This window comes from Sparus aurata, chromosome 8, assembly GCF_900880675.1.
Source record: "Sparus aurata chromosome 8, fSpaAur1.1, whole genome shotgun sequence".
Taxonomy (NCBI): Eukaryota; Metazoa; Chordata; class Actinopteri; order Spariformes; family Sparidae; genus Sparus; species Sparus aurata.
The window spans coordinates 2,384,645-2,399,125 of NC_044194.1; the positions used below are offsets into that span (position 1 = coordinate 2,384,645).

The 14,481-nt window shown below is 40.9% G+C and overlaps 1 protein-coding gene across 17 annotated transcripts; it reads right to left on the reverse strand.

Annotated features, from left to right (window-relative positions):
- Nucleotides 1-888: 888 nt before the first annotated feature.
- Nucleotides 889-14,238, reverse strand: tnnt3a (troponin T type 3a (skeletal, fast)). Of its 17 annotated transcripts, none has more exons than XM_030427094.1 (15): nucleotides 14,169-14,238; nucleotides 12,285-12,327; nucleotides 12,134-12,147; nucleotides 11,537-11,545; nucleotides 10,886-11,032; nucleotides 8,724-8,741; nucleotides 7,930-7,948; nucleotides 7,757-7,802; nucleotides 7,545-7,661; nucleotides 7,341-7,418; nucleotides 7,007-7,120; nucleotides 5,931-6,043; nucleotides 5,534-5,624; nucleotides 3,700-3,740; nucleotides 889-1,217 (listed from the first exon to the last, which is right to left on the reverse strand). In XM_030427094.1, exons 1-15 carry the CDS (start codon nucleotides 14,221-14,223, stop codon nucleotides 1,181-1,183), a joined length of 942 nt encoding a protein of 313 aa, XP_030282954.1. In that variant the 5' UTR covers nucleotides 14,224-14,238; the 3' UTR covers nucleotides 889-1,180. The 17 variants fall into 17 exon arrangements, with proteins under 17 accessions (XP_030282954.1, XP_030282953.1, XP_030282958.1 ...); XM_030427093.1 differs by lacking the exon at nucleotides 3,700-3,740 and adding an exon at nucleotides 4,839-4,879; XM_030427098.1 differs by lacking the exons at nucleotides 3,700-3,740; nucleotides 14,169-14,238 and adding exons at nucleotides 4,839-4,879; nucleotides 14,102-14,149.
- Nucleotides 14,239-14,481: the final 243 nt, after the last annotated feature.

The window sequence follows — 14,481 nt, forward strand, 5'->3', positions numbered from 1 at the left end:
AGGTTCTGGTTCAGTCGACTGTCTCGTCTCTTTAAAACATTTTCACATTAATCTCCAGATTTCACTCATGTGAAACTTTTAAGGTGAAGTCACTGGTGTGAACGACTTTATTAATCAGGAGTTATGAACACAAATGGACTGAAGGATGTGATTCAGTAAGTTTTACATCATTGGCAACATGTGGTTTGATGCCCTGTGGCAGCCATTTTGTGCCGGTGTCACCTTCCTCACAGGTAACACGGGTTAGAAAAAGATAAAAGGTCATCAAGTTTTCATTTAGGTGTGTTCATGGAGACAAAGAGTTCTGGAACAATGTGCACAAACTTTAAATGTAAGAAGAGGAAGTCAGTTTTCAGACATTTTGCTGTGAGAACAGTCGATGTTTCTGCAGAATGAGACAAAGATTAATCGATGGATCGATTCAAACCTCTGAGAAGATGAACGATCACATCACAGATCGACCAGGAAGTGACGGCCCTGTTCTTCTTCTTTCCTTTTCCTTCAGTGCCCTTTATTTCACTTGTTGCTGCACCCGAAAAAATATATATTCAATATTTGACGTTGTACTCTTTGTATATATGTGTATAAATATATGTCACTGGATATATTATTATTCTATTCTGTGTGTAGCTTGATAACTTCTGTTTCATCTTGCAGCTCTGTGTTGTAAAATGAACCTTGAAGCCTTGAATAATATAAAAATACACGACTTTGTGGTTATTATTTGGTCTCTGGTGAAAACCTTGATCCTCGTTATCCTGCTCTGACTAAAAATCTGATTCAACTCTGCAGTTAGAAAACAGCGTTGAACAAACAACTTTAAAATTACACGGCTACAAACACTGAACTTTATTGACTTCTGAAGAAGAACAGATCTACAGACATGGCTTGAAGAGTCACACTTTATTTACAAAAATACTGAGAACCAAACAGTGGAGGGCGAGGAAGCGAGATGGCGAGCAAGATTTCGTAGGCTTTTTCTTTTTTTTTATTCCTATTGAGCAGCAGCTAAAGGCTCCTGGTTGCATGTTTCAAGACGTGGGTTGATAACCGCAGAGTAGACCTCAGCATGACTGGCTTCTTCCGAGCTACGACCTTCGCCACAGTGTGCGTAGTTTCATCAGGCGTGTGTCCGAGACGATTGCAGTTTGGTTTCTGAGCAGTGGTGGGGCGAGGCGATCTACTTTCTGCGGCGAGCGGCGGCGCCCTTCTTGCTGCTGTAATACGAAAAACACACAACAAGATGGAAACACGTCAGAACAGGACAGTCACACATTCAGGAGGAGATGGAGCTGGATGTTTTGCATCTTCTTGCAAGCACTCGATTAGCATGTCTGCTAGCATGTCGCCTGAAATCCAGTCAGAAAATTAACTTTTACAGAAGATAACTCAAAGGTTTGAAAGGTTTACTGTCCGCTTTTACCGCAGACTTTGTTAATGAAATGCTAATTACAAGAGAAAGCAGCCAACATTAAATGTATTCTCCCTCTTGTTCATTTTCATCGTCATAAAAATGATAAGATGACGATGAATTCTTAATTTTTCTGTCTTGTTTTACAGTTGCTTTGTATATAAGGAAAATGCTAATCAACTGAATGATCAGCATTTTTACTGAAATTTAGAAAGTAACTCAACTGTCAAAAAGTATCAGACAAGGTTTTGGAAGAACGGTAAGAATGTTTGTAATAAACTGAGGCTGCTGCTTTGACTCCACAATAATCAGAGAGAGAAAATAAATTAATTAATCAAAACATTTCTTGGATTTCTGGTCGACATGCTAAACATCAAAAAATTGCAAAATCTCCAGCCGCTGACGTCAACGACATCAGACGTCTCTCAACATGTTGAAGACAGAAACTTCAAACTCGTGCAGCACTTACCTTCACATCCCCACAGACTCTCACAGGAAGTGAACACCGTTACAGATATCGACTCTCACACAGTGAAATAACCGGGTCAGTACGAAGAGAAGAACCCAGACCGTCACACTGAAAAAGGATGCACTGCTCTACATCGCATCTGTACTTTTTAACAGGATATAATCTGATAATCACATTTGTTTGTGTCTTACATTAGTTTATATATTTGCCAAAGAAGATTCTAGTTGTCCGGATGGTGTTTTTGCTACAATTGTACTTAATTTGACCAGTTTGATTTCTGGAAGGTTTTTTCATCCTTTTTCAGAAAACACCGGAGAACTTTCCTCAAAACATGTGGCACAAATAAACAAACTGATAAGAGATCTCGTGTAAAAATATTACTTTGGTAAAAGTAAATATTTACACGTATGAAAAAAACTTTATACTACAACTCGGACAATTATCTGATCTGATATTCAGCATTTTTCTGATTATCAGAATCATTTTAATTATTTTTTTAATCCAATTGCATCAGGCTTTCAGTCTGAAGCAGCATGTAATCTACAAAGTAACTAGTAACTGAAGTAATCAAATAAATGTAGTGGAGTAAAAGAATAATGTTTATTCAAAATGTAGCTCAGTGGAAGTTTAAAGTAGCAGAACTCAAGTAAAGTATGAGTTCTGCATCAGTTGTACTTGAGTAAATGTACTTAGTTACATTCCATCACTGCTGTTAGCTGAAGACACTTTGGTTTAGCAGCTATGCTAGCTGATTAGCCACCGTGCTAAACTGTCAAAAAGGTCTCCGCCTTTTAAATAAACAAAACGTTGAACTGTTTCCTGAAGATTTATAATTCGAATGATTAAAACTTCACTGACGGAATCTATATATTACAAATAGTTCACGCTGAGGTGAAAGAGGTCGATCTCTACCTGAACCGCCGACCTGCTTTCACCTGCAGTGTTAGTGAGGTTTGGTGTGTTTATGGCTTTTTGTCTCAACTAATTGACACAAAAAATGAACGACAGTATCTTAGAAAGTCCTCAGGCTGAAAATTTAGGAATTGAAATACACAAAAGTTAAATCTGAATCTTTTTCCATCATGAAAAACCAAAACGTTCTCATTCACAAGTCACCAAATCCAGCAGCTCGGTCAGTGGCCTAAATATGCAACATCCGGTTAGACTTTCAAAATAAAGCGAGCTGACACATTATGACATCATGTTTTATGGATCATTGTGAAGGTTTGGTGTATAAAAACATCACACTTTGGGTTTAAATGACTTCCTTTATATCTACAGATAAAATAATAGCTTGTTTGGCTCTGATGCAGCATGTAATTTGTGAAGTAACTAATAACTGAAGTTATCAAATGAATGTAGTGGAGTAAAAAGTAGCAGAAAATGGGAATACTCAAGTAAAGTACAAGTAGTTTGACCCATCAAACGCCCAAAAAATCCCCTACTTCTGACTTTTCTTGTTCATTTTACTGCGGCAATTCATTCCTAAAATATAACTCAATTACAAGTAAAACTAATAAGTAGTTTTATCAAATACTGCTCAGAGTATTAGTTACTTTTTAACCACTAATGTTTAGTTCATTCAATCAAGTACCCAAAAAATAACTTCATCACAGTAATCTGAGTAGTTGTAATTAGTTACAACTGACCAAGCTGCTGAATCTGCCTGACCGGGTGAGTCGGCCCGACTGATCCACTGTTCTGTGCCATAAACTGACATGACTGTCCCTGAGCGGTTCTGACAGTCATGTCGGGCTGAGGGGAGGGTTCACGCAGACGACAGCCGGAGTGTCAGTGAACGCATCACGACGGTACTTACTGCTTCTGCAACTCATCGATGCGGTTCCTGAACGTGAGCACCTGAAAAGCGACACAGCAGCAGCTTTAACACATTTACCTCCGAGGAGAAGGACTTCCTCTCTGCTCTCCTGAACCGGCTCCGTGGGCTGAAAGCTGCAGACTGAGGCATCATGGGAAACCAACCACGGGGGGTCACGCACATCATCAGTGTTTTACTTTAGTTTGACTTGAAATGGATGTTTTTGACCTGATTTCTGTTATTTGTCAAATCAGGTGTTCTGTTATCATTTAGTCATCTGATACAGAGGAAACCACAGAAGAAGAAACACCTGTTGGTCATAATAATCTGATGATTGTTGCGTTTCAGGCCCGTTGTGGTTTCCCAAAAAAAAAAAAAAGAAAAAACGTGTTCACCCCTGAGAGATTCGCTCTGAAACCTCGACAGACGTCCACTTACCTGTCGGACCGCTCGCTCACACACCTGACCGAAGCTCTGTGATGCTCAAACTGACATCCAGAGCCGGACAGGATGTGACAGAGCTCAACACCACCTGCACACCTGAGATCTGCTGACAGCTGAAGAGTTTGATCCATGAAAGTGACATCACTAATGAACATATAAGTTTGTGTAACTCAGAAGTGAGTGTCGCCATTAGAAGACAAGATGTTGTTGTTTAATTTGATAATTTAGCTTCTTATTGTGACAATAAATACAGATGGGCCTTTATTAAAAACACAAATTCATCTTATTAATAAAATACTGTGAGAATTATAGTTTTCACTGCGTCATGTTAAAGATCTTTGAGTTCACATTAACGATTAATTAATGAGTTAAGACAGAAAATTTGAATCTTGATCCAGCAGAGATATGAAGATGGAGTCACGATAACTGAGCCATATTTGGTTGTTATCATATTATTATTATATAACATATGTTGCTAATTAAAGCTGTGTTGCCTCCTTTAATAATAATAATGATTAATCTTGAACTTGTCACTCTCAGAAACAAACTCTTCACTTCTTTCTGTCAGTCGTGTTTCGGTGGTGCGTCGTGTCCCCTCTTGGCCTCGCTCTGCTTCTCTGACCTTCCTTCATGCTAACATGCAGCTAGCCTGAAGCTATCAGGCAAAAAAACTGCCCCTGCTCAGCTCTACTTACAATTTACTGAGCTCCTCAATTCTCTTACGCAGGGTTGTAACCTGGAGGGGGGAATGAAAGAGGACGACACGGAAGGTTCAGATCTGGAGACACGCTCGGCTGGACGTCATCTCGGGACGTCAGCGTCAACATCAACAACACACGGCTGCTGTGGATTTATGGTTTCTTAGTTGTTAAAGTGTGTGTAATGTTCCTTTTATATTTGAATTAGATTAATGTGTGTTCTTTGGATTAATGTTAACTGTTCCAGGTACCTGAACCGTAACTTGAAGAAATATAAACATGTTTTTCTCAGAGGTTTAGCAAAAGAAGCCAAAGTCGTCAGAACTTAAAAACAAAATCCACCTTAACCAACTCAAAGAAAATGTTAAGTCATCCTTTTAAAAGCAAGCTGACGGAACCTGAAAATATCTAAATATCATAACTTTAATAAAACTTAAATTCAAATTCATAATTCCCTCCTTGATGATCTTCTTTCTTCAGAACAAGACATTTTAATTCACTAAGAATCTGTACCTGATAAAAAAGTGTGTTAAGATTTACAGGTTGCATTTTGTCATTTATATTGTGTGATATATTACAAACCTTTCTTATTTTTTAACAGCAAAATCTGTTTATCATACAAACATCTGTCAGTCACAGAACTAAATGTCGTCTTCTCAGCTGTAAACGGTAAAACAGGGCCGGAGTCTCACCTCGTACTTCTGCCTCTTCAGTCTCTCCATGTGGTCGAACTTCTCAGACTCCAGCGTGACCATCCATTCATGCAGCTCATTGATCTTATCCCTGCAGGAGACACGAGAACACGAGAACATGAGAACATGAGAACATGAGAACATGAGAAGATCAGACACAGAAACACATCTTTCAAACACGATGAGGACGACAGTGTTTACAGACTGGAGTTTAGTTTTGTTTCCTCTGATGCTCCAAATGTTTGACTTTTTCTAACTTTCTTCGAGGTCCCTCTTAGATGGTTGAGAAACAAAGTTCCCTTTTGTCATATTGACCTGTCTGTGTGTATGCGTGTGTATGTGTGTGTGTTTATGCGTGTGTGTGTGTCTGTCTGTGTGTATGTGTGTGGACTCGTACTTCAGCTTGTCCTCGTTCAGATGGTCGATGTTCAGCTGCTTGCGTCTGGCGGCCAGGATCTTCTTCTTCTTCTCTCTCTCAGTCTCTTTCTTGCCTCCTCTCTTCTGGTCGGCCTGTTCAGTGTGACCAAACAGCAGAATGTAACTAAGTACATTTACTTAACTACTCTACTACTCACGACATTTAGAGGCAAATATTGTATTTTTACTCCACATTTTTTTTTATTATCAGATACTTTTACACTGGTGAAGACAATCTCACATGTTTTGCTGAAGTAACAGAAGCGGAATGTAACTAAGTATTATTACTCAAGTAGTGAAAATAATTTCAATATTGACATTTTCTTCATTTTCAAGTTTTTTTCCCTTTTCTGGAGAAATATTGTACTTTTTACTTGAGCCATTGTGAATAATAAATACTTTATTTCACTTATTTGAATTCAGTGGATTACTTTTAGACTGTGGTATTTATACTTTTACTTAAGTAAAGAATCTGAGTACTTATTCCACCACTGAGTGAAGCTGCAACACCTCAAGTTTAAAATACTTACAAGTTCAAGTCCTGTATTCCAAACTTTGGAATGTAAATTAAACATTTACTTGTACTGTACTGTAGTATTTTATGACTACAATATTTTTACTTTAAGTACTTATTCTGCCACTGAGTAAAAGTAGAAAATTAACAATTTACAAATATTCTGGTCCAAGTAAAAGTAATCCATTCCAAGTATAAAAAAGTATAAAAGTAAAGTATAAAGTCAACAGTGTTTCATTTTTATGTGTTCTGCTATTGTATGATTATTATTGATGCATTACCATGAAAACAGATATTATAATAATGATTAAATTCTATTATAGGCTCATTTGTGTAATGCAAGTCTGCAAAGTAACTACTTACACTGCAGCGGTCAGAGTAATATAGTGCAGTTGAAGTATATATAGGAGCATAAAATGAAAATACTCAAGTGAAGTCCCTCAGAATTGTTTGTACAGGCTTACTGTAATCTACTCAGTTACTTTACAGCACTTAGTTACTCATACTGTGGAGAGTAATAGAGTATTAGTGTGAGTACTGACTCTCTGCAGGTGGCTGCTGTAGTTGGAGCCCATGCTGGACAGAGCCGACTTCTTCTTGGCATCCTCATCAGCCTTCTTCTTGGCGTCAGCCTCCTCCCTGATCCGCCTCTCCTCCTGGTTCACAACAAACACACCAGAGTGAGACCGCCGGGTCAGAACCACCGCTCACTCTCCAGGACTCAACAGATATTATATCTTTATTATTTATACATATAAAAACAGATATAAATCAGCTCCATATATGCTCAAAGAGGCTCATAGTATTCTTTTGGTTTGGGCGGATATTGTGCAGGTTTGTGACGTCACCAGAGGTCAAAGAATAAAAACCACGAACCTCACGTCTCGCCTGGCGCTCCTTCTCCTTCTCAGCACGGACCCTCTGCTGCTCGGCCCTCTCGGCACGACGCTTCTCCTGCAGGACGACAGAAAACACAGCGTCAAACGCAGATGGAGAGTTTGAGACTGTCCGACCTCTCAGTCAGCAGCCGGGAAAGTTAGCTTAGCATAAAAGCTTTGCTAGCCCTGGCTGAAAACTCACAATCCTGTCCTTGAGGGCGATCAGCTCCTCCTCCTCCTTCTTCCTGCACTCAAAGTGGGCATCGATGAGGGCCTGCAGCTCAACCAGGTCCTTGTTCTGACGTTTCTTCTGGATGTCCTGCGGGCCACACGCACAGAAAACAACAAATCAGCCCAACAGAAACTCTCAATGTCAGCAGAAATCCTTTGCGTGGTCGCTTCAGGTTCGCTTACATCAAAGTCCACTTTCTCACCATCAGGGATCTTGGGAGCGCTGGGCCTACAGGAGACAGTGTTTGGTGTTGAGTTGTGCTGATTATCATGTTTTCATTCATGATTTCTCTCTTTTTTTTAAGCCAAATGTCTCAGATGGAATGTGAACGGATATCAGTTCGAAGGAAACTTACTTGAACTTTGGCTTCTCCTCTGCAGGTTAGGAAATGAAGAGGGGACAAGTACATGTCATCGGGTTAGAAACACCACAGATTATTTCATTTCTCAGGCATGACATGGATTAAACTGCATGGTTTGGTCTACGTGACACATCAGATTGAGGTTAAAGATGTAGCCTTGTTTGAGTCAGGGTTAGGGTGACAGAAAGATACTGACAGAGCAAAAACTGAATCAGACAGTTTTTCGACAGGAGATCGTCTGTGAGTGCAGCTACCGTAGATCTGAATGTGTTTCTTTCGAAAAAACATCAGTTTTCTTGTTTTTTCATCGATTGAGACGTCACTTTGACTCAATGTGTGCCATGTTTTGTTGGCTTGACCCCAAAAAATGTTTACACAAGCAAGACAAAGTGAGTTTCCCCTTTTTCTTTCTTTAGTTTGAACCCAGATTCGGGCGGCTCCATGCCATGCAAGATGACGAGTCACATAGCAAGAGAGTAACGGTGGGGTCGCTGCGCAGTGAAGCACGTGTTAGCATCTCATATTCTTTCACCCTTTTTCTCCTCTAGCACTTTTGATATTTTTTTAAAAACAACTCTTTCAATAAGCTTGTAAAATTGTGTGTTTTTTCCGTCAGAATTCAATCTCTCAGTACCAATTGGGCAGCGCTCCTGGACTTTGAACAGACATTTTCTGTGAACAGCAGGCGTTCCCCCGAGAACAGACGTCAGACCTGGACCCTGGTGGTCCTCCCAAAACCAGAATGACAGATTTTTTGTTTTTTGAAAGTTCTTTTGAAATCAACATACCTTCCTCTTCAACGGCCTCTGCATGCAGCAAGCATCCAAAACAAAAGCAGAATGAACAACAGTGTTAGCAAGCATTGAACTGTAACTGCAAATACAGAGAAACTATGAAACTGTGGCACGAAGAGATACGTATCGTAAATTCTCAAACAATCGCCAAGTTTTTAAGAAATAAGTTGATACTCAACACATTTTCCCTGTTGGATTTTTCTGGATTATTCGATGTTATTTGGTCAAAAAAGGAAATATTGATGAGTGGTTCCCAAAGTCTCAAAGCTTTTTGTAGTATTCATTTTATTGCTACGTCCACTTCACTACATTTCTGAGACCAATATTGTTCTTTTTACTCACAAATTGTTTTCATATTCCATTTCTAACTTAAGTTGCTTGTTACTTTTCAGATTGAATGTTGCATCAAAGCCAAAAAAGAACATTTTTCATTATTAAAAGGAAAAAAATGAAAACGACAAATAACTATAATCTGAAAAATGCTATATAATGGATAACAGGACACAAACAGGACACTATAATTTACTTTCATTCATCCTTTTGATAGTTAAATACATTTAACATCAGATACTTTAAGACTTTTATTTAAAGGCTATTCATACGGGCGACCTTCAGTAATATTTTAACATGATATCTTTACATTTCCTCAGGTACATCGGGTCCTTGACAACATCCTTTTTTGTTTTGTTTGTCAGAAAGCTAAAGATATTCAGTTTAGGAGTAAAGAAACCAGAAAATATTACCATTTAAGACGCTGGAATCAAAGAATTTTGATTCAGACTGATTCACAGGTTGTCAAAATAGCCGATTGCTTTAATAGTTTACCACTTTTCAATTAATCAACTAATCATTGCAGCTCTACTGTTACCTGTCCTCATTCATGCTAAGAATAAGAGGTAAAAATTTAACCTGAAGAGTGGAAGCAGTCAGGAAACACACTGCTCCAAAAAATATATGACAAAATAAAGTTTTTAAATAAAAACCTGCCGGTTGTATTTAAGGCCAGTATTTAAGAAATTGACGATCGGCGACATGAATTCGTAGAAGCCACAGTTTCACGTTCAAGCAGCTCAACAGAATTAAATCCTTTAACATTTAAATCTGCATTCACACGCCATCAGACACTTCACTGACTCCTCAACAAAGTGTGGAAGCTGGAGTCAGGGCAGATCTCAGCACTTCTCTTAACTTTGAGTAAAGTTTCTGAATTAAATGAATTTCTACTTAATGGCATGTGAATGCAACACCAAATTTACCATTAGCATATTAGCATAATGGAGCAGTAAGCAAATGTGGAAAAAGATGAACTATGAGACATCTTTTTCTCGTCTCTTTATGTAGTCAACATGTTTGTTTTCATGCCCAGCAGCACATGGTCTCCCCTTTTAACAGAAGCAGCTCCAGATATAAGTTTGGATGTAATCTGATATTTACCTTCGTTAAATCTTGAAAAAACAAACATGTACGCCAAAGTATTAGCATTATATTAGCGCCCAGAGTACAAACAGTACAGTAGAGTTAGACTGATAAAAGAGGCCAAAAGACTTTTTCATAAAGTAAATATTCTGTTTGCAAAAGAAAGTTTCTTCACTGTGAATGTTTGCAGTGGCTGTATTGAAGCCTGCAGTAGCTATGCTAACATGTTGGCATTGAAAACTTGAGACATCAAAGAAGTTTTTACTTTTATTTCTTTGCATTAAATTGACAGAAACATCATCTGATAAATTAATGAAAGTCTGGTCTTCTGTCTGAGAATCTAACAGAACAGAATCTGACCCGGATCTCGGGCCGGACTTTGGCTCTTTGTATCAGCCTAAAACATGAGCTTCATTGCAAAAGTACTCAAATATTAGTCGTACAGTAACTGTAGAATATTTATGAAGGATCATTTTCAACATATCTACGTATGTTCAAATGTTTACAGTAAATATAAAACAGTTATCATGTCCCAGCTTTGGGCCCTTTGAGTGCTACATAAATGGGCCGTCTTGGACTTAGAGGTGAAAGGAAGGTAGCGTTAGCATTAGCAGACATGGTGAACATGTGTGCAGATCTAGATTAGTCAGGTCTGTCTGGCTTGGCCATAGCCTGCGGAGCACACCTGTCGCCTGGGGAAAGGATGATAGAATACCCCCTCCCCCCTCCATGTCACATACCTTCAGGCTCAGGCTCAGGCTCTGGTTCTGGTTCTGGCTCTGGTTCTACCACTGGTTCTGGCTCTGGCTCTGGTTCTGGCTCTGGCTCTGGCTCAGGGGCCGCCTCAGGGGCCACCTCTACTTCCTCTACTACCTCCTCTTCTACAGCTACACAACATGCAGCGAGTCACCGGGGGAGAGGAAGGGCGGTGAGAGGGTTAATGGAAGCAAGAGAAATGAAACAGGGGAAGAGGTGAGTGGATGAAAGGGGGGAGACATGAGGAGGTTCATGAGGCGGCAGTTCGGGGGGAAACTGCCACCGGATGTTGCTAAGGCAGGTGAGAAAGCAAGCAGTTAAAGGAGGGAAAAGGTCGGTCATTGAAGGTCAGTCATTGATGGATGAAATGCGATTGATTCCTGGAATACCTGCACTGCACCGCCGTGTGGTGGAAGACAGAAAGAGACAAAATCTATCCTGACGCAATCTCCTCTGTTTTAACCTGTGTCTATTTCATATACCTTAAATAAATGTTAGTGTCAATCAGCATGCCACAAAGTAAGAGAGTGGAAGTAAGAGCACACGTCTTTTTTTTTTTTTTTTTTCAAAGTGACTGACAAATTAGTATCAATGACATGAGATTTATTATCCGGAGCCTGCAGGCTGCGTCTTACCATCGTATTCTTCACGTCCATCCGAGAAAGAAAGGAGCAGAAGAACATTATCAAAAGATCCCGTTTGTACCCATTTTTGACAGAATACAAAATGTGGGTACACTGGGGATCCATGCTAAGCATACACAACACCGTCCTCCTGGGCTGAGCAGAGCCGGACTCTTCAGGTCCCGGCTTCTGTTCAGCTCAGGACGACCGCTCAGTTGCAATTGGTTCATGCAAAGCTGCAGGACCTGTTGCCATCAGGTCAGTGCAAAATGTGTGAAATGTGTAGATTTTGGATTTCACACAGCATGTTTGACACTGTCCTGATGCCAACACTGGTGCCTGCAACCATGCCACAGCGGGAGGATAATATAAATGTGCAGGTTTGCTTGAAAGATAGAGCATTATTGCATAACTTGAACCTGGAGGAGTCAAGCCAAACCTGCAAACGAACAAATTTTGTCCAGTGCAAATAAATATCTACAGGGATGGAAAATCAGTTAGGCAAGGTTCAGAAATAATTCTGGGCTTCAGCATGGAGCTCCGGACTGTACCTAGACCCAATGTAAAGGGGTGTTGAGTGTATTGAATTATGAAAAGGATGCTACTTACCCTCGACCTGATCACTGCAAGAGAAGAGAGAGAAAATCCGAATCAGACTTAAAGCTCATCATCCAAAGAAGATTCATGCTCGACTTTCAACATCCCACATCAATCGCCAGAAAGTTGTTTTAATCTGTGGATGAAACGTGAGTGGACTTACACTTCCTCAGTGTCAGACATGGTGAGAGTGGACTTGTGGCAACCTGGAGGTGAGAGAGAAGAGAGGAACTTCAAGTCAGCGTGCAGAGGAGCGACTGAGCAGCCTGCTGTATTTATAGCTCAGGATTAAGTTGCAGATGTCTTAAATATCTTGTGACGACCCCACCCGACACTCAGACTACACCTGCTCGCCTGCACATATTTCAACACCACCTCAAAAAACTTTAAAATTCTTTCCGGGCAATGATTTAATTTCTAAAGTTTTATCTGCTCATGTGTTTTGCTTTTGTTTTAAGGGGCTCTGGTTTAAAAACTGTCCATCCAAACTTCATCTTCAGTTTTATAATTAGCGTCAGACTTTGGGCTGAAATTGGAGCCTCGCTCCTGAATCTGCTTCTCTGATGATAAACGAGAAGGCAGCCAAACTTAGATTTATGCCAAGTGGGGTGTTTTTTAAACCAGTGAGAGAGGAGATGAATGTCTCTGTTGGAGGAATAAAAAGAATCCAGCGGGGCTAAAGGTCGACCTCCTGACCTCTCCCATCACTCTGCATCCATGTGGCATCCCAAGACTTTTTATTTTATCTTTAGAAACAGCTTCTAGCAAATTCTCTCACAGCTGAAATCCCTCTCAGTCCAATTGTGATTGTAAAAATTCCAGACTGGAGACGATCAAACACCCTTCAATGATAAACACACATGACCTGAATTAATTCATGATTGAATCTAGATGTGGGATTAGTTGCTCATTAGCTTCGTTAGCGTGAGGCCACCATGAAGGCGTCCCGACTTCACAACTATTTCCATCAAGACAGCTGCACAGGTCCCAGATCCGGTTTCCTAAACTTGAAGAGTGGGTTCCTTTTCCTGGACCAACACCCATAATTCCACCTTCATCTCCATATCTGGCCGTCTCGCTCTCACATGGTTCCTTCAATCATCTTCCTGAGGCTCCCTGCTGACTGCAGACACTTTGCACAGGAATTAAAATTAACCCTGAGGGGGAGCCGTGAAGGTTAGAGGTCGACCGCTCGGCTTCCTTCTGCCTGTAAATTAGTTTTGGCTAACATGTGATTCAACTCTCCACTTTTAGATGATTCCTTTGCATCCAGTCTGGAAGCTCTTGGCTCCTGTTCAGAATGTTAAAGTGATTATCCTCTTTAATGTAAACACATGCCACGCCTATTTACAGCTTCACTAATGGACATCGAACTCAAACAGCTGAGCTAAAGACAACCTGCGATCCGGAAAGTCACGCCAACGTCCCGTGGCTGAAATGATCAGAAGCATCGAGCAGCTTCATGTCGGCTGTTCTCTTGATGTTACATAACTCGTTAGTCATCTTCTGTCTCCTGAAGCGGAAAGCTGCTTCAAAGGCTTTGAGCCATCTGTAAATCCCTCAGGTATGAACCTCCGCTGGGTCACTGGACTCGGACCAAGCCGGCTCAAAAACAACAACAGAAGCCTTTTAAGAAAACACCAGAACTTCACAACTTCATATTTTAACCTCAGCTGAAAGTTTTTACGAGCTTATAACCAAACATCTCAGCTCTACACACGAAAACCACTCAACAAGCACACAAACTACAACTGAGCTCAAAGACCGAAGCGTCAAATTCTCCGGACTCCACATGGAGGCCTGGTTCCTCTGATCCGAACACAACCACCCCTGACCTCAGCTCCAGCATCTACTGGTCGTGTCAGTGATTTTTAACACGTGTGGCCTCAGCTGTCCACAGTTTGGGTTGATGTTTGGGGACATTGCACTTGAGCCTTTCTCTCTAGCACTCACACACTCACTCTCTCCCCTCTTCCTTACCTCAGAAAAGCTGAAAGAAGCGAGCTCCCTGCTGGCCGAGACAGGCTGTAAGGTTCTGCAAACTTACCGCGCTGATTATGTCCTTCTGTTATAGTGACACACGATCTGCTCGGCCTCCCCATTGGCCGAGGAGTCGGCCCGGAGGCGAGGCCGGGCAGGGTCAGCTACTTGGGTGCCCCCCCTCCTCCCACTGTTGGCACTCAATAAGGAGATGGAAGGGTTGAATGCTAAGGAGGGAAGCTCAAGTTTGGAGAAGGGGGCAGCCAAGACGCCCCCCAGGTTGCTATTCTGGGGGCAGCTGCATTAGGCAAGCAAATTTCATCTGAGGGTGAGAGGAGAGCTGGACAGCAGGGAAGTGAGCCAGGTGTCCCTGGACCTCT